Consider the following 19,768-nt stretch of genomic DNA (forward strand, 5'->3'; position numbering starts at 1 on the left):
CAATCCAATAGAGATGCAGAGCATCCGAGTGATGACCTCAACGTCCTAAAATGATCAACTGGTTGATTCCAACAGTTTCAGTCAAGAACTTACTAAATGATTGTATTATAGAAAGATTAAAAAAAAAACAAATCCTGAATATTCCAAGAATTTAGGCTTTAATTTCACCATTACAAATCCCCCTGTCCGATGTCCTTTCGCACAAGGAATCTAAGGCCACATCTCTGAAATCAACACTGATCCAGCATGTGTTTGAATGGGACATTTTCCCCAAGCCTGACTGCAATGTTTCTGCATGCAGCAATGCAACAGCATGTCAATGCATCAGGACCACATAAACCCCAGCAGACACGCATGAAAACAGGAGAAACTCTTACCGGAGGCTCAGGTGGAGGAATGCGGGGCTGTTGCTGCTGCTGCTGGTGTGTTACTGCAGTCCGCATGCACTCATCAGCATCATCATCTTCATCATCATCATCATCATCATCTTCATGAGGCTCTGCCTGGGTCTGCCTGGCGGTGCTGAAGTGAACAGCTCCTCGACACTGTCTTGCATTCGTGTTTTTGGGGGGGAATTAAAAGGACAGCAGAGAACAGAGTGTTTCTAACTAACAGTCAGACATCAGCCCCGCCGGTAGGACACGAGTTGTGTTCTCAATGACGCTCTACCACACTACTCCTACTAGTAGTGCAGTGCCAGTACGCGTGGTAGCTGGAGAGCGCTGCTGTTACCTGTTACATTTAGTATAAGACTCCTCTAGAGGGCGCGTTGTGGCTCATATAGATCAGTCCTCGCGCTGCAGTCACATTTAATTCAAAATTATTGGAGACGTTGGTATGCTAAACAGCATAACCGTTTAATTGTAAAACATATTACCTGTCGTGCACATTGAAATTCGTCCTAGTTTTGTCCTTTAGTCTATAAAAATGATTACAATATAAAACTTAGGCTACCCTGTATCCACCACAATTGAGGATTTTGATTGGTCCGTTCTGAGCAGCGCTGGAAAAAGTAACAGGTACCTCGTGATCATTAAAGAGCAAAATAAAATATTTGTACACATGGAAAAATAGTAGAATGAGATATACAATTCTTTATCTGTTTAATATTCTTTATAAATAAAGACGTATATTTTCCGTTGAGTTTGAGTAAAACTACTGACCAATTAGAGACAGCGTCTGGTCCGCTAAGCCCCGCCCATTCTCACCAGCTGTTTCATGGAAAATGCCATTCCACCTGCTCGCTCTTTAGTAGGCAGTGAGACGCAGCGCGCATGCGCAGTGCTCGCGTGCCGTGCTGAAATTAATGACAGGTGTGACGAGTTTTTCAGGTCGAGTCTCAAGAGGCAAACAACCGCTGTGATCCCAATTTAATAACCGATTCTATGAAAATAAAGGCTAAATAGATATTTACTACTGATTTAAGATATTTGTTTCTGATCTATATCGAATTGCAAAGAGACGCACAAAACCTGAAAACTGTTTTTCAATTTGATTTCATTTCTGTCCTGTATGTGCACCAATACAACACACACACACACGTTTACTTTGTTTAGCTATACTTGTAAGGACCTCCATAGACAATGGGTTTTACTGTCCACTTGCATACCCCAAAACATACCCATCACACAAAACTTTTTGCATTTTTACATTTAAAAAACATTTTATGATGTTTATTGTGAGGACCAGCAAAAAGTCCTCACAAAGTAGGGAATCTGAAGTTTACTATCCTTGTGGAGATATTTGGTCACACACACACATACACACACACACACACAGAGAGAGAGAGAGAGAGAGAGAGAGAGAGAGAGAGAGAGAGAGAGAGAGAGAGAGAGAGAGAGAGAGAGAGAGAGAGAGAGAGAGAGAGAGAGAGAGAGAGAGAGAGAGATTGGATTTTTTTTAAATAGGCCTACTTTTTTTATCTTGCACCTAATTCAATTTTATTATTTCTATTGATTTTTGAAGCTCATAGATATAAAAATGTCACTGCAACAGTGGATAAGACAATTCTATTGTCTTTTCATTTATCCCTTTTCTTATTTTAAATGAACCATTTTTATTCTCTCAATTTTAACATACTAACTCTAATATGCTAAACCAAAAAAAATGATAGATGCCTTTCTGATGATGCATGACAAATTAATTAAGATTTCTACACAAAAGGAGTTTCACAATCCAGAACCAGTTTGAGTTTCAGGGATCAACACGGATAAATAAAGGTATATGACTAATAATTCTGTAATTCAACTCTCTATTCATGTGGAGAACCAGTTACTCTTAGTAATGACTATAGGCTTGTGTAGTTCCTGAATTATCAAGCAAGATTTTGCGTGTATGAATCAAGAGTAGGCTACACCTCTTTTTATTGAATCTGTACAGGAATTCAAGTCAAACACCTTGACTTCTCAGCAATCTCCATAACTCAACTCCATAAATAAAGACTTTTCATAGTTAAAACACATGCATTACAGAAACCCAGCGTTTGCATTTCAATGCAAAACCAAATCAATTTCCCACTCCATTCTGCAATTAATCACAGATCCATCAATCTGACAGCAGAGGCTACACTGCCCCCTTGTGGTCAATTCAAGTTAAAACAATACCACAAACTTACCATGTGATAAATGTTGTAACATTTATAAACATGTTTCAATTCTGCAAATTGGGTCTTGATGACATATTATCAATGCAACATATAGAGCAATACCAACAAATAGCCTAAATTGACAGCAATATTCAGTGCACATATGTGCAGATAAAATATATGAAAAGATTTGTCTTACGCAAACAAACACTGCGAACCCATGAAGTAAATCAGAAACAATATTAATTTTCCAGCTTCTTCCATTATTACATTAATAAGGATCAAATGAACACAGAATCTACCAGTATGCGTCTGTAAAACATCACTTGATGATTCTGAGGAAGGATTTGTCTAATGAAGCTGAGAAAATCTGATGCTCCAGGACTGAACGCTCAGATGTACTGAAAAAAAGTGAAAATATTTCAGTATTTCACAAGTGCAAAATGATACAACATTTGGTTCATGAAAAACATAGAAAAGCCTGGCATCAATAAATAAGATATTTCAGGTGATTTTCATAAAGGACCAGATTAGATCAAGCCCCATTCTGAAAAAACAAGTCAATCGTAGTGTTTCTTTTTAAATGCTAAAATACACTAAAACAATCAAGCACTTGAGATGTGGATTTGTGGTGTGTCTTCTGTGATATTGCATTGGTGTAAAAATGTGTTGTTTCAAATGTCAGCCATCCAGAGAGAGATGATGTATGATGAGAAGACCTATGAAACAAAGCAAACATTGCACACATTACAAGCAAAGTCACTAACCAGAGGCACTACACATTGATGAAAGGTTACAAATATGAAATCTGCACTAATCATACACACAAAAAGCATGTACCACCTCTTCTGGATGTTAAATCTGCAGGTTAATAAACGGAGCGAATCCCACGACGTCCTGCAGAAGCACTAGCGCCCTCTGCAGGGGAGGCTCCACATCGATCTCCACGTTACGTCGGCGCAGGACACCCAGACTGGACTCGGTTACGTTGTGACAGTGATTGACTTTGAGCGACTGCAGTTTGGGGCAGTACTCTGCTAACGTCCTAAACACACAAATAAACAGTTATTAATAGTCTCTGCTTTCAAAATGTCAGACACAATGAGGCAAACTTCCCCAAACAATCTCTCATCTAAATATTGTTAATGATTTACCAGATAGGGCTGTGAGATTAATCGAAATAAAAGCGGAATCGCAATATGGCTTAGTGTGATTATCAAACAGCAGATGAATATAAGCACTGCATGTTTCAGAGTGAAGCGCGGTACTGTGTTGATTTACACCACATGAGCAGCTCATGATTCGGTGTTTGTAGCGTCTCAGTTCACAGTAAATGCCGCTCAACATGAAGCTCATCTCTGCGTTTGCTCTGACTTTCAGTCACTTGTGCATTTGGGAACGAAACATGCACAATCATTCTCGAAGCACTTATAAACCGGCTGTTGTCAACAGCGGAGAAGCTATTAGTTATAATAGGATAGTTCATAGGATAGTATATAAGGATAGTTCACTTTGAAATTAAATGTTGGTATGTTTAGCTTACCTCAAGGGCATCCAAGATGTAGGTGTCTTTTTTTCCGCCGTAGTTTCAATTTTGATATTTTTAGGTCAAACCGTTCTTGTCTGTCAGTCATTTAATGCAGGTCTATAGTCACTGTCTCAAAGAGCATGCACAGAGTCCAAATTAAACAATTGATTAATATATATACACTAGAATAGATGCCGCTTTGCCTACGGCATTCGTTCCAATGAACTGCCGTAGCCAAGGCGACATCTAGTGTATATATATCTATGCACCAGTCTGCGCACACGTCACACAGCAGGAAGCGCGCGCGCCCTCAGATCACTTGGACGTGGCTGTGTTACAAGAGTTAAAAAACGATATAAATACTGTTCGTTTTCTCACACAAACCGCTCGTTTCGTGTCTTAGGCCATCAATGTGTACTTACGATGAGGAATTGTTTAATTTGGACGATGGGGAATTGTTTTAATTTGGACTCTGTGCATGCTCTTTGAGACAGTGACCATAGACCTGCATTAAATGACTGACAGACAAGAACGGTTTGACCTAAAAATATCAAAATTGAAACTACTGCGGAAACAAAGACACCTACATCTTGGATGCCCTTCAGGTAAGCTAAAACATACCAAAATTTAATTTCAAAGTGAACTATCCCTTTAAGGGTCCTTGAGTTTGTCCACTAAAATAAAAGTTAGAAATCAAAAAAAATTAAGAAATTAAGACAGCCATAAATATAAATGTACAATTTAATTATATACATATATACATATATATATATATATATATATATATATGTTGAATATCATTATATATAAATATGACAATATATTATTATTATTTTTATATAGTCATATTTATATATAAAATCACAATATTTAAAATTAAATAAAAAAAATATTATTATTACTAATGTTATAATTAATACTATTTATTGTGTATTTATTATTACTAAAAAAATATTAAACAAAATAATAAATATTACTATTTTAGTATTTCCCTGTAAAATAAGAAACTCCAGTATTTAAGAAAAAATTAAGAAAAAACTCTTTGTTTATGAGACGATTTGGCCAAAATATTGTGATTATATATAAATAAGACTGTTATAATCACAATATTCTTGACTGAATTGTGTAGTCTTACAAACAAGCAGGATCTGGAGTTATTTTTTATTCTTTTCCAGGGAATATACATAAATAAATAAATAAATAAAAAGCAATTAAATGTGTTTCCCCAAGTCACGCAGCCCTGATCTGATCTGAGCTCCTGCAAGCGTCTGCTTCTCAGCTCAAACACACGACACGACACACACCTGATGGCTTGGTTTCGCACGCGCAGACACCCCGTGAGGTCCAGCTCCTCCAGCTCTCTGCACTTCTTGGCCACTTCCTCGACCGCCGTGTCCGTGATGTTGGCATTAACCGCCACTGAGAGCGAGCGCAGCGCCGGGCACTTCCCCGCCACGTAACACACGACCTCGTCCTTCAGCTGGCGGCAGGCGGTGACGTCCAGCGAGCGCAGGTCCGAGCAGTGATCCGCCAGACTGCGCAGTGCCAGGCTGTCCACCCACTCGCAGTGTGCCAGGCTCAGGTGTGTGAGACGCGGGCAGCTCAGAGACACCGCCACCAGAGCGTGACGGCTCAGGTGAACACAGCCGCGCAGGTCCACGCGCAGCAGGTGCTGGTTCTGACCAATCACAGGCAGGAGCTCTTTATCAGAGATCCAATCAGAGCAGTTGCTGACACAGAGGTGGTGGAGGACTTGATTGTGGCGAAGCATGGAGCAGAAGGCTTCTTTGGGAATGTGAGGACCCGTCTGACGAGAAACACAGGAGGAATAGTGTGAAATACAGCGCAACAGAACGGACAATATTCCAGCGACTGAACCATGTCCACGTTTTTTCCCTCACCTGCGCAGGGTCAAACTTACGGCAGTTGGCCAGGTACACCTGTATGAGAGAACGAAAGCTCCTGCTGACGCGCTGCAGGCTGACCAGGTGACGCAGAGGCAGGTAACAGAACACGTGTGTCACTAACACATCCTCCCAGGGCAGGTCCAGCAGATGACACCTGTCACAACACAACACACACATCAATACCACATCAAATACACCAACTGACATCAATGGGAAGGGGAGAGTTAGGCAAGATGTCAGTGGTAAGTGTGTCATCCCCTTTAAAAATATAAACATGATACATGTTGGTGAATTGCTAATGTATAAAACCATGTGAATGACTTGGCCAAATATTAACCACGAAATATTAAATGCATGCAGCGCGAATACTGAGCACCTGTATTAGACATACTGTTATCAAAATTGACTAAGAATACAGTGTTCGTACACGTCAACAACCCTGCGTTCAGGACGAGTAGCATGCACGCGCACAAAACAACAGTTTTACAGACAAAATGTTATAATACGAACATGCCAACTAGTAAAAGACAAATGCTTCCTGTTTTCAATATGCATGCATGCGTGCAAACCAGTGCAGCCACTGTCTGATAGAAAATGATGTTTATATGTACAGTACAGATGTTCTGCTACTGTTTGCATGGATGCAAACGTCTGTTTGTGCGCATGCTAGTCAGAGGAACGCGCATGTTTCTCTAAATCCATGCACACCTGGATCACTCTTTCTCAAATATACCTGTGGCTTTGCATGCGTTCATCATGTTTTTGATCCATGCTGATACTGTCCTTTGATCCACGCACATTATTTATCATGATTGATAAACAGCTGACCGGCTCATCCGGGTTCTTCTACACAGATGATGCGGATTCAACGGGACACTCGCGACTCACTGCTGCCATCTAACGATCATAAATAACTGTTTGAATGTGTGCAGTGCACGTCTAGATAGATATAGACATAAAATAACAGATAGACCGATCGATAGACAGGCAAATAGAGACAGATACACAAGAATGACATCTTTATAGATAGCCTAGTCCTACAAACCAAGCGACAGGTCTTCAAACATTCCCATGAGATAAATTAGGCTACTAAAAAATGCTAATTTATTTATATGATACCAACAAAACCTTCAGTAAATGCATGCATTTTGTTGGCTTTATTTATATGGCAGTCATTTATAATCAAGATTATTTCTAAGAGGGACCTATAAGATAAACAAACAAACATATATAAACCTGATGGATCAGCTGCTGAGCTGGAGGACTTCTGTTGGTCAATGACACAATCACATGGCCATTGAAATGAGAACACTCACATGACCATCAGGGTCAGCATGCCTTTGCAAACCTGGGACAAAAAAAAACATGAATGGCTCAAAAACAAAAGAGTCATTCATGCAGAACCTCTGCTGAGCCAAGAGATACAGAACGCTGAATGAAACGCAGCCGAGAGCCAGAGGTTAGTGTGTAACATCACTGAGACACCAGTGCACACTGAGAATCAACAGCAAACATGGCTGCAAATTCAGTGTATGACTTCACCATGGAGACCCTGGAGGGGAAGGCCGCGCCACTCAACATCTTCAGAGGAAAAGTTCTTCTCATCGTGAACGTGGCGACCTTCTGAGGGTCCACCATCGAAGAGGTATGGCTCAGTTTTCCTTTGTGAAGTAGAACAGTTTTAAAAAATCATTTAATGCAATGAGTAGTTAAGTTACACACACACACACACACACACACACACACACACACACACACACACACACACACACACACACACACACACACACACACACACACAAACGGCATATATATAGCCTACAATATATTGTATGCTTATGGTCTTTCTATGCTGCCTACATTATGTGTTGTTTGTTATGGATTTGAATGTCTTGATATGTATTTGTATTATGATAATGTCTTGATAATTGACATAACCGCTATGCATCTGCATTGGCACTTGTTCTGGACTGGGCAAATGTCCATTGTCCATATGATTGTCTGGTTGATTCATTGTATGACTGTATGATGTTGTGAAGCATCCTTGAGCTCGGAAAATGTTTTTTTTCCAACCATTTACAACAAATGTTTTAATTTAATGTGATGCAGCTGTCAATCAAAACCTATGTAACTTATTTGAACATGAATTAATACATAAAAATGTATGTATGTAAATAATCTGCTGATGCAGTATCACAGGATGAATGCACTCATGGACATGTATGGAGGACTGAACTTCACTGTGCTTGGATTCCCCTGCAATCAGTTTGGCCTTCAGGCTCCAGGTAAGACCTGCATATTACTGGTTCAGAATCCAGCATTGGATGTTTATTAAATAAGAGAGACTGGGGCAAGTTGTACAATCTGGGTTTGAACATTCTAGTTCATAGACCTGAAAGATTTTAAAGGAGTGTTTTAAAGTTTAGGGTCAGTAAGATTTTTCTTTTCCCTTCGCTCTTCCCAGAAGAGAACCATGAAATCCTGAATGTTCTGCAGTATGTGAGACCAGGAGCAGGGTTCCTCCCACAGTTCCCCGTGTTCAGCAGGATTGAGGTGAACGGCGCAGACGAACACCCTCTGTACGCCTTCCTGAAGGTACAGCATTCAGCTCTCATCCAGCGCAACTCTGCGCAGCATATCGGAGATCAGCATTTGCATGAACAAAATAAAGTCTATTTTGAGACTTTTTGACATGATTTTCATCACAATTATAGACATTTCTTCCCCACAATTTCTCATTTTTTAACAAATCCGCATCACAAATCACTTATTTAGCCTATAAAGCATTTAGAAAATGAATTCATTGGAAAATTAATTGGACGTTATCTTCATGATGTTTCGTCTGCATCGCTATTTCAGAACACGTCTTATGACTATTCTTCTAGCAGATTAATACATTACTGTCGCTAATAAGTTACAGGTTAAAGGGTTAGTTCACCCAAAAATGAAAACTCTGTCAGTAATTACTCGCCCTCATGTTGTTCCAACCCCGTAAGACTTTCGTTCATCTTCAGAACACAAATTAAGATATTTTTGATGAAATCTGAGAGCTGGCTCACTCCTCCATAGGCTTCTAATCTCATTCTGCCGGTCCAGAAAGTTAGTAAAGACATCGTTAAAATAGTCCAAGTGACTACAGTGGCTCAACCTTAAGTTTATCAAGCGACGAGAATACTTTTTGTGCGCAAAAAACAAACAAAATTACGACTTTATTCAACTATTAATTTTGAGTTCTATTATTATTACAACTATTAAGAGTGAGTTCACGTAGAGAATCAGAACGGAGGCTCACTATTGGCCAGCATCACACACATGACCAGCGTCGGCCAATAGTGAGCCTCCGTTCTGACGTACAACCCAGAAGCGCTGCGCTGTTACACTACGTGAACTCACTCAGAGAAACACAGAAGAACATGAAGAGTTGAATAAGTCTTCGTTTTTTTTGCGCACCAAAATAATTCTCGTCGCTTGATAAACTTAAAGGTCCCATTCCATGGATTATTTTATTATTTTATAATGTTTCCTGGGGTGCCCTTATAATGTTAGTATGTTTTTTAGATCAATTTTTTTTTATAATTTAAAGGCATATTTCCTAGCCTGATTTCATCCCATGATTTGAACGCTCTGTTTGAAGGGGCGTGTCTGTGTGAGACTTCAGTGTTCAGACTTCAAACGCCCTCTGCCGTGATTGGCTGACATGCTTGCATATGAAATATCTGGCATTACATGTGGAACTATCTGGAAAGCTTTTACTATTACAGCTATTATACGTTTTTACTATTACAGCTATCGGGATTAACGAATCGTGAGAAGTTTTTTTAAGTATTTAGATCTATTTCAATCACATAAAAGGTTGCAGTGATGATGAGCATTGAGCAGATGACAGTCTGTTGATCGCGTGAAAAAAGATCTCATCATTGCAACGCAGTTTCTGCACTCACTAATGATTTCACCAATGCAAACATGAGGCATATAAATACAGTAAGAGCTTCGTTGTGCAGTGTAACAGCGTCATTGATTTCATAACGAGTTTTGGCAAGTGTCCAGATAAACTCGCGCTGTGTGTCACAGCTTGGGCGATTGGAAAGGGATTGTTCTTTGATCGCTTTCTGTATATTAATCACAGTTTAAGTAAGATTATTTTCATCCTACTAAGAGAAACGATGTGAAGTTGATCGCTACTTATATATTAAATCACTACTTGTACTTACCGCTTGCTGGAATATAGTTGAAATTGTCCCCTTCGTCAGTATGAAACGCTGAGAGAAGTCTGCTTGATATTATCCCAGGTTAGAAAAACAGTCCCTGGTGAAATGGACAGAGCAAACTAACAACTTCGAATTAAACTTTTGCGGTATCCGATTATAGATAAACATCAACCACGTCTGTTGACATTTCGCCATCAATACGCCTGTGTTCCTGTGGGCGGAGGTTACGGTTCTAGTGACATCATTAAAGAAGGAAGTAGAGGGATGTAGTCCAATCCAGCCGTTTTTTGTAGTCAACTTCTGTTAAATAAAATATCTCGCTTGGCATTGAACTTTGAGCTTTATAATTTTACAGATATTATTTATACTCTAACAACAACATTACACACTAACTAAAGTTTGAAACATGGGATCACGAAGAACGGGACCTTTAAGGTTGAGCCACTGTAGTCACTTGGACTATTTTAACGATGTCTTTACTAACTTTCTGGACCGGCAGAATGAGATTACATAGAAGCCTATGGAGGAGTGAGCCAGCTCTCAGATTTCATCAAAAATATCTTAATTTGTGTTCTGAAGATGAACGAAGGTCTTACGGGGTTGGAACAACATGAGGGAGAGTAATTACTGACAGAATTTTCATTATTGGGTGAACTAACCCCTTAAGCCAGAGTCAGTTCTATCAAAGTTACACTGACTTTGTTCTTCCAGGAAACTCTTCCGTTCGTCAACCCTGTGATTGGAGACATCAGGAAGCTCTTCTGGTCTCCCATTAAAGTCAACGACATCCGATGGAACTTTGAGAAGTTTCTCATCACTGCAGACGGAGTTCCTTACAAACGGTAGATATGCTCACACATTCAGTGTGATTCTCATGTCATGTCCAAAATAAAGGAAGACAGAACGTGTGGATTATGAGAGACATGAAACTACAGTTTAGTGTTCCCTGTCTGACCAATCAGAATCAAGTATTTCACAGAGCATTATATTAATTCATGAACAAATAGGCCTACAGGATCATCTAAAACAGCTGGATTGTCCATTTCAGGTATGATCTTCATTGTCCGTTTGAAGAGGTGGAGCGGGACGTTACAGCGCTTCTGCAGGGAAGACATAAATCATAACACATTCATAACCAGCTCTCTGATTATGATTCCAGCTCAACGGCCACTGTCCGTCTGGATTCATTCAGATTCAGCTTCTTCCACTTACCTAGATCCATTCAGACTTCAAAGATGTGAATATGAGTGAATCTCATGAAACTTGCCATGAAACAAAATCAAAATCAATGTGTTTGTTATTTTAGGATCATAATTATTTGTGCATTCGGACAATTTTCATTGACATTTTCATGACAATTAAGAACACCCCCCCCCCCCCCCCCAAATTCTCATTGTTGTAATTCCAAAATAATGATACATTACTGAAAATGGTAAAGAATGTATACTTTATCATTGTTACACTGTCTTTAATTTATGGCAGTTTAATAATAAATAAAAAAACTTTAAGAAACATTTAGCACACTGTAAATAAAAAGTTGCTGCCTTAAATTAAGTACAATCAACTTGGATGTTTAAGTCATTTCAACTTAAATTACATTAAACTGACTTTTAAAAAAAGTTAAATCTTGTATAACTTATAAAAAAGTTGAAAATTGCTTAACTTATTTTGATGAGCTAAAGCAATGTAAAGCAAGTAATTTTTACATTGCAGGATGTGTGTAATTGTCATGAAAAAAAAAATTAAATAGTCCCAAAATAGGCTTCATTTTCTTTTTAAAATTATATATTATTATTTTTTGTTTTTTGGGGTGAAAATTGACCTGGGATGTAATTTTATTGTTTCATGAGATTCATTGTTCCACGTCCAGTCTCATCAAACTGGATCTAAATTCCGCACAGAACTCAGAATGCCAGACGGCTGTCGTGAGAAAGGCTGGTTCACCAGACGCTATGTCTCTACAGGACGGGTTCGGGTTTGGATTCGGGTTCGGGTTCAGGTTCAGGTTCAGGTTCGGGTTGTGATTGTGAGGCGGAACAGTGACGATCCCTCAGGAAATGCTGTCCGGCAGCTGAGCTGGATCTGAAGCGGGAAGAGTCGATCTGATCTTCAGTGCATTCACTCAGATCTCCTCCTGACCCGAGAACGCCTCACTGATGTCACTGTTACCATGACAACAGTAAAGATGCTTTCAACTCTACACGTGTTCCATTGATTTATTTGGATGCTGAAAGCTAAATCAGCTTTATTTTAGAATTATTGAAATATTAATATAGTTTTTATTTATATTTTGAATCATTTCCTTTTAATTTTAGTTAAAGTTTTGGTAAATTTGTTGTGTGTTTTTTAATAGATAAAAAAATGTCTATATTTTTAATTTTAGTTATTTTAGTACATCGAGTTATATAAACTAAATGTCAAATGACAAATGTGCCTTGGCAACTAGCTCACATAATATTTCAGTCAATGCTTATTTCATTTCAAGTAATGCAAGTTTTAGTTTCAGTTTTAGTTAACTATAATAACCCTGTTTAAAATGAGAAACTAAAATTAAGTATTAATTTGAGACCTCTTCAACTGCAAAAAAACAAGAATTTTTTTGTTTTTGTGTGTGTGTGTGAGAGTGAGTGTGTGTGTGAGAGTGAGTGAGTGTGTGTGTGTGTGTGTGTGTGTGTGTGTGTTTGTGAGTGTGAGTATGAGTGTGTGTGTGTGTTTGTGTGAGTAGAGTGAGTGTGAGTGTGTGTGAGTATGAGTGAGTGTGTGAGTGAATGTATGTGAGTGAGCGTGAGAGAGAGTGTGTGTAAGTGTGTGTGTGAATGAGTGAGTGAGTGATGGTGAGAGAAAGTGTGAGTGAGAGAGAGTGTGTGTGTGTGTGTGTGTGTGAGTGAGTGAGTGAGTGAGTGTGTGTGAATGAGTGAGTATATATAGAGGAAATATTAATATTGTGTGCATTCTGACATTATTTTCAAATATTTATTAGAATTTTATCAGTTTTCATGAGTCATCCCTCCACAGCCAGACTCATTCATTAAATTAGATCTGAATTCAGAATAAATTAATAGACAGACAGACAGACGATAGATAGACAGACAGATATCGATAGATAGATAGATAGATAGATAGATAGATAGATAGATAGATAGATAGATAGATAGATAGATAGATAGATAGATAGATAGATAGATAGATAGATAGATAGATAGATAGATAGATAGATAGATAGATAGATGTTTTAATTCTGCTGGTGTTGGCCTTGATTCTCCACTAGAGGTCAGTATTGTACAGTCAGACTCCAGCACTGATTTAGAGACTGAGACAGAGTCATTTAAGCAGACGCTGATGCAAATAAAACAGAGCTGTGCCTCACAAATCATAACAGAAAGTAGCTTGTGTATCCAGTAATTGTATAGAATACACCCATTCTATTAATTATAGACTATAAAATAAAGTTTGATTACAGACTTTAGAAATGTAGCCTACATCTGAACCATGAAATGTCTTCTGTGCCCTTTGCACGGGCCTGTTTCTCTCCACAGAGACACACACTGATTTCCTGCTTTCTTAATCGCATCTGACTGTCGATTCGAGCAGCTTATAATGACCTGCTCACGACAGCACATGTTTTAGATGTTTCTGCTGTCAGTACACGAGCATTTGCGAGTTTCTGACTGGGAAAGGTGGGGCACTGCATTTAATGTAACTCTTCTCTTTGGTGAAATATCTCAGTTGTAGTGAAACGGCTGTAATTGCTTCATATGCCATCGTGAGGTCAGAGAGCTCTGAATATTGGGCCTGAACTTGTACGCTGTCATTATTTCTGCCTTTATAATTAATGCTTTTGAAACCTGGCAGTGGTTCATTAGGGCTAAACTGCTGCTGTGTGGAGTGAGAAGACTATAGAGAGACTATAAAGTATTGTAATCGCAAACCATAATTGGAGCATATCGCATAATTCAAATTATAATACGCATTTGCTAATTTATGAGCAATTTGCGTGGGTTAAAGCTTAATTATGCTCATTTTTATACATTTAAAACAATCATTTTGATCTGTTTATCACAAACAAAAACGTGTAGCTATTGTATGGAAGTCTATGGAGCAAGATATTTTGGAGAGAGTAGAAGCACAAATGTACAGCTCGTATTTAAAAGCAAAATCACTTATTTTCATGTTAAATGTCAACACACTTCTATTCATTATTCTGAACAAAATATGTGTTATTTGAGTATCACGTTAAACATAAGTAGGCCTATGCCAATTGTGGTTATTCTTTCAAAACAATGTGTATTTTAAATGTATTTATGCCCCTTAAACCTCCTTTGACTTCAAAGTGTATGCCACTAACACTAAGGTTTTAGCTTGTTTTTACAAAGTGAGAGACAAAATGAAATTATTTTCTGAGCTATTCGTCCCAAATGCTCTCCATGAAGCATAACCCAGAACATTTACAAAGGTAGGCTACATACCTTTTTTTAATTAGCAAATGAATCAAAACATCATCAATACTTCTTCTAAAATGTATTTTGTCTTACCCTGATTTACTATGGTAAGCCTATTAAAAAGCCCACGTATTTACTATGGTAAGCCTACTGTCAGGCTGGTTTTCACAGGAAATTGCGTAGGCGAAACGTCACTCGTGCTAGCTCGTCATATCCGTAAACAGAGTAAAGTTGCTCCGGCTGCTTTGCCTCGTGTGGTGTTTGAGTTGCAGGGGTTAGTTGTCACAACGAGGAGAACGAGACAGAGCTCGTAATAAAACCAGAATCAACCTGGGCTTGGCTTTTCAGAAAACTGAGGGATTTGAAATGCATAAAAGCAAGGAGGATATGGCGTTTTTATTGCTCAACAGGTGAGTAAGGTACCGAACAGATAAATTGCCACGTGTAGCTCTCTTAAATAATTCAATGTAATACATGATATATGCTATTAGTTAGTGAAGGGTCATATTCATCCGCACAGTCACGCAGAGCCGAAGCACGACCAATACAATGTTCTTCCGCGAAATGCATTTAGCCTAGTTTCGTTTTTTTAACCGCTAGAGGGTCAAAAGTTACAGTGTAAAATAACTGATTTCTTACTAAATTAGCATTGCAAATTGCTATTTAATAGCTTTGCTACTGGTCTGCTTTGTTTATCATCTCAAGTAAATGAAACAAGACTTTTATCAAGCCATCAGAGCAGCTGTAGTGCAGGTTAGATTGATCTCAGTGCTGTGAGACAGATTTATCTCCTCATGTTCGGACATCAGCCCTGCACCTCACTGTATCATCAGTTTCATAACCTCAACACACACGCTACGAAGAGTTATAACCACATCTGACAAAGAGCGAATGATGTATCCACGCGCCTGAGATGTGATTTATGAATCCAGTGCTGCTCAATGGGGATTGAGGAATAGATACAGCAGTGGCCAAAAGAAGTTCTTCCCCCTTTATTCAAATATTATTAAAAAAAAAAAAAATGTTAAAGATTTTGTAAGCATATTGTGTAGTTGTGCTTGGAGTCAATTGTGGACATCATTTTTGGCCAAGCTGTCATAAAAAGAAATTATGAACACATGCAAAAACAACAAAATATTAATACCTGACTATGTTGTATTCATTGTATGCTTATATGTTTTGGTTTTTTTGCAGACCTTTTTTTGCCAAAATAATTAAGTCAGATTAACACCTTAACCAAGCTTAGTGTTTTGTTCCTCCCTCGTATTTAAAAATATAAAATATTTTCCTCATAATTTGATGGTTTAATTGAACTCGTAGGATCATTAAAAACAAATATACCCTCTGGACATCACTTTTGGCTGCTATTGTACTGTATATTGATGTGTTAGTGTTTTAACACAGAAGATTTCACATATTATTTTGAGTGCCACTGCTTTGATATGACATTCAGATCTCCAGTGTGCAAATTATATTTTGCAATGCTATGAAAGATTCGCTTTGCAGACTCGTTTGTAGATGTGCATGTCATGTATTTCTCATATTGTAAAAGCCTCATAGCAGTTGAGCATATATCTGTGCATGCAGGAACCGAAGGGCCCTGTAAAGCCGAATCTCTGCGAGAGCTAAAAACCCAGTGAAGTTCATCCATCATCTGCAGTCCTCTTTACATTACCATTGATCTACACTGAGGATAAAAATAACATGCTGTTATTGTTATATCCCAGCAAGCAATTTCTACAGGGTGATGGAGTGAACTGCTGCATCTGCCCTGGCGTGGAAACACACTCGCCGTCTGTCTTCCTGTCAATAACATGACACTTGTGCAAATCACGGATCAATCACGGCTGGAAGCGGAGTGCACTGAAGGAGATATCTGGACCTGGGCTGTTATTAGAACTGGAGCTAAAACTAAAAACAGTTTCCACACTTGAAATAAAATAATCAAATAAAATATAAGTTTGCCAAGTCAACATTTCATATTTTAAATGATTTTAACTTTACGTACCTACAAAAAAAAAAAAAAAAAAAAAACCTTACTAAAATTACTAAAACATTAAATGAATTTAAAATGAAAAAGGAAAATATAAACATCAAATATAAAATCAGTAACGCTTTACCATACGGTTTCATTAGTTAACATTAGTGAACGACTTTAGTTAACATGAACTAAGAGTGAACTGCATTTCTACAGCATTTATTAATCTCAGTTAATGTTATTTTCAACATTTGCTAATACATTATTAAAATCAAAAGTTTTATTGGTTAACATTTAATGCATTGTGAACTAACTAACAAACAAACAATGAATGACTGTATTTTTAACTAACATTAACAAAGATTAATAAATACTGTAACAGATGTATTGCTCATTGTTAGTTCATGTTAATTAATGCATTAAATAATGTCAACAAATGAGACCTTCAAGTGTAAGCATAAAATCTAATTCAAAATATTAATAAAATCTATAATAGTATCTCAAATTAATGATACTAAAATAACACAGATTTGGACTCAATTTACTTTTTAATTATCATAAAATCATAGTATTTGTTAATTTCTTGCTTATATTTGAGTGTTTCTTCAACTAAGAGCACTTTTGGGTAGATTTTCTTTTAATGAAAACTACATTTACATTTCTAAATGTCTTGGAAATGCATTAAAAGACCTTTTAATATCTATAGATATGTTTTATTCCTAGACTTAAATCTTTGTACTACATTTTTAATCTCAAACTATGAAAATCTATCAAAAAATAAATAAATTATTATTTCATTTAATCTCAACAAGTAGGAGTATACATCAATTGATAGTTATTGAGTAAAAAATATATTTATTTATTTTATTTCTACATAAATCACATCTGTCTGTCAGCTGTGGCATCATTTCAACGACACAAAACAGTTTTGCCCATCATGACGTCTTCGTGTATTTAGACATTATCAGTGAAGAGCATGAGATATGAAAAATATGCCATCAGATCAGATGAACAACAAAAAAAAAAAAAAGAGAAATCAAGATAAATATCACTTGTGTATAGAATATTATTGCATATGATTCCCACTCAAGCTGTTATTTTGCCAAATTAAGCAAAAACTGTGAAACTATTTAATTACGTGTTCTTATGAAATATGAAATTACCCTTAGCAGGATGAAGTTTAAAATAATATTCAAAACATTACTTCTTTCACCACACTTGATGCTGTCAAACACGATCCATCACTCCATATGCGGCAGAAATGACAGAAAGAAACACCCATAAATGTGATTATTCCATGTCATATGTAATGGTTTAATTTTGGGGATTTTTTTTGAGTTTCACTGAAGTGTGTGACTGTTGGGAAGAGAAGAACAGAGCGATTCCTGTCAGACGAGAAGAAACATCTGGCGTGCGTGTGGGCCGTCAGCTCTCGACTGAGTGTATTTAACAATATAATAATTATTTATTTGGTGCAAATTAATCAGTCTCTGTGTGTGTAGACTGTAATTTGTTTTGATTCATTGAGTCTGTTAAGCACTGCTTATACACTGTAGTGACGCTAATGCTTTTATAATTTCTGTGCGGCTTGTTTTATATGTTCATTGTATAAAATGTTCACAGAATCAGCTGGATTTTACTCTTATTAGGAGTGAAGAATGATTTCTGAAATGCATAAGCAATTGTGCTCATGGAAGAAAAAGCACAAGAGAGATCTCTTTAATAACTCAACAGTTTCTTAGATGGCAATGAGATTAAAGTGTAACGCTCGCCAAAATTGAACCTAGGCTATTTTTGTTAATCTACCCGAGTCAAACATTCGTGTAAAAGCATAATTAGAATGGAAACGCCACTTTGAAGATTGACCGTATTTTCGTTTTAGGTCAAAATGCCTTTTGAATGGGAGTGCATGGGGCACTACAGTGTTAGCATCAACATCGCTATATTTAAAACACTAAGAAGGCTCGACACAACATGAAACTGTGCTGGAAGTATCACCAGGGGCTCTACACTTGAACTCAAGCATTGAGAACATTGCTTGTGTACACAAAGTTTACTAAAAAGAAAGGTTTTGTACGGCTCACTTTATCATTTAGTGTTTCCGGTGGCTGGAATATTGTCAGTCAAAAGTAGTCGATCTCCGAATGCAACGTAATGAACTGACTCCGTATGAGGAAATGTCATATGTGGAAAAGCATGATAACTTAAAAATTTATCCGTGAATTTATATGGAAACAAGCTTTAGGAGCTTTCCATCTTTACTCTCCTCATGTTACGTTGCATTCGGAGATCGACTACTTTTGACGGACAAAATTCCAGCCACCGGAAACACTAACTGATAAAGTGAGTCGTACAAAACCTTTCTTTATAGTAAACTCTGTGTTCACAAGCAATGTAGTAAATGCTGGAGTTCAAGTGTAGAGCCTCAGTATTGGTGATACTTCAAGCACAGTTTCATGTTGTGTCGAGCCTTCTTAGTGTTTTAAATATAGCGATGTTGATGCTAACACTGTAGTGCCCCGAAATAAAACAAAAATACGGTCAATCTTAAAAGTGGCGTTTCCATTCTAATTATGCTTTTACACTAAAGTTTGACTCGGGTAGATTAACAAAAAGAGCCTAGGTTCAATTTTGGTGAGCGTTACCCTTTAAAAGGAAAGCAAATTCTGCTCTTGCAATAATCTTACATATGTCTCTTCAAGTTTCAGAAGAAAACCCCACATAGAATCATATTTGATATGCACATTTCCAAGGCCTCTAAATGATGAACATGATCAAAACTTTGATACTTTTTTAGAAAGTAAAAGTATTTTAGTGTAATTGTACAAACGTCCACCTTCATCTTGTGCTTTATATGTGTCAAATCTGCACTGATTTTTATAAAGCAAACATAAGAATAACTTTAAATTGTAATAATATTTCAAGAGTAACACAAACTGGACTGGATCATCTTAGGTTTACCAGATTATATACATTATTAGAAAAATCGAATTCAACTACATTGGTTTTTGTAAAATAATTAAATCAAATATAATTATTTCCCTCACCATCTCTCTCTCTCTCTTTACTCTGGTGTCCAGGTCATGTGGTCATTTGTCTTCAGCTCAAATCTCTCACAACATTA

At 37.4% G+C, this 19,768-nt stretch overlaps 3 protein-coding genes across 3 annotated transcripts in view; 1 reads left to right on the plus strand and 2 right to left on the minus strand.

The window, feature by feature from the left end:
* The window catches only part of LOC307146825 (uncharacterized protein), an 83,587-nt gene extending 82,914 nt beyond the window's left edge, over positions 1–673 (minus strand). The window contains 1 exon segment of the mRNA XM_079851127.1: positions 378–673. The gene's annotated coding sequence lies outside the window, so the exon portion shown is untranslated.
* Positions 674–2,333: 1,660 nt separating this feature from the next.
* Positions 2,334–6,905, minus strand: fbxl15 (F-box and leucine-rich repeat protein 15). Its single transcript, XM_079851136.1, has 5 exons — positions 6,753–6,905; positions 6,014–6,173; positions 5,417–5,919; positions 3,428–3,629; positions 2,334–3,303 (listed from the first exon to the last, which is right to left on the minus strand). The coding sequence occupies exons 1-4, from the start codon at positions 6,827–6,829 to the stop codon at positions 3,440–3,442; spliced, it is 930 nt and encodes a 309-aa protein (XP_079707262.1). The 5' UTR covers positions 6,830–6,905; the 3' UTR covers positions 2,334–3,303; positions 3,428–3,439.
* Positions 6,906–7,289: 384 nt separating this feature from the next.
* gpx9 (glutathione peroxidase 9) lies at positions 7,290–11,598 on the plus strand. Its single transcript, XM_079851154.1, has 5 exons — positions 7,290–7,664; positions 8,211–8,304; positions 8,484–8,614; positions 10,939–11,069; positions 11,276–11,598. The coding sequence occupies exons 1-5, from the start codon at positions 7,533–7,535 to the stop codon at positions 11,349–11,351; spliced, it is 564 nt and encodes a 187-aa protein (XP_079707280.1). The 5' UTR covers positions 7,290–7,532; the 3' UTR covers positions 11,352–11,598.
* The last annotated feature ends 8,170 nt before the right edge of the window (positions 11,599–19,768 follow it).

This window comes from Squalius cephalus, assembly GCF_949319135.1.
Source record: "Squalius cephalus genome assembly, chromosome: 19".
Lineage (NCBI taxonomy): Eukaryota > Metazoa > Chordata > Actinopteri > Cypriniformes > Leuciscidae > Squalius > Squalius cephalus.

Excerpts from the sequence above, each read along its gene's own strand:
- fbxl15 (XM_079851136.1), bottom strand. The coding sequence starts at position 6,829 with ATGATAAATAATGTGCGTGGATCAAAGGACAGTATCAGCATGGATCAA. Across the intron at positions 6,174-6,752 it reads GAACGCATGCAAAGCCACAG|GTGTCATCTGCTGGACCTGC; the intron begins GTATATTTGAGA and ends GTGTTGTGACAG. Across the intron at positions 5,920-6,013 it reads GTAAGTTTGACCCTGCGCAG|ACGGGTCCTCACATTCCCAA; the intron begins GTGAGGGAAAAA and ends GTTTCTCGTCAG.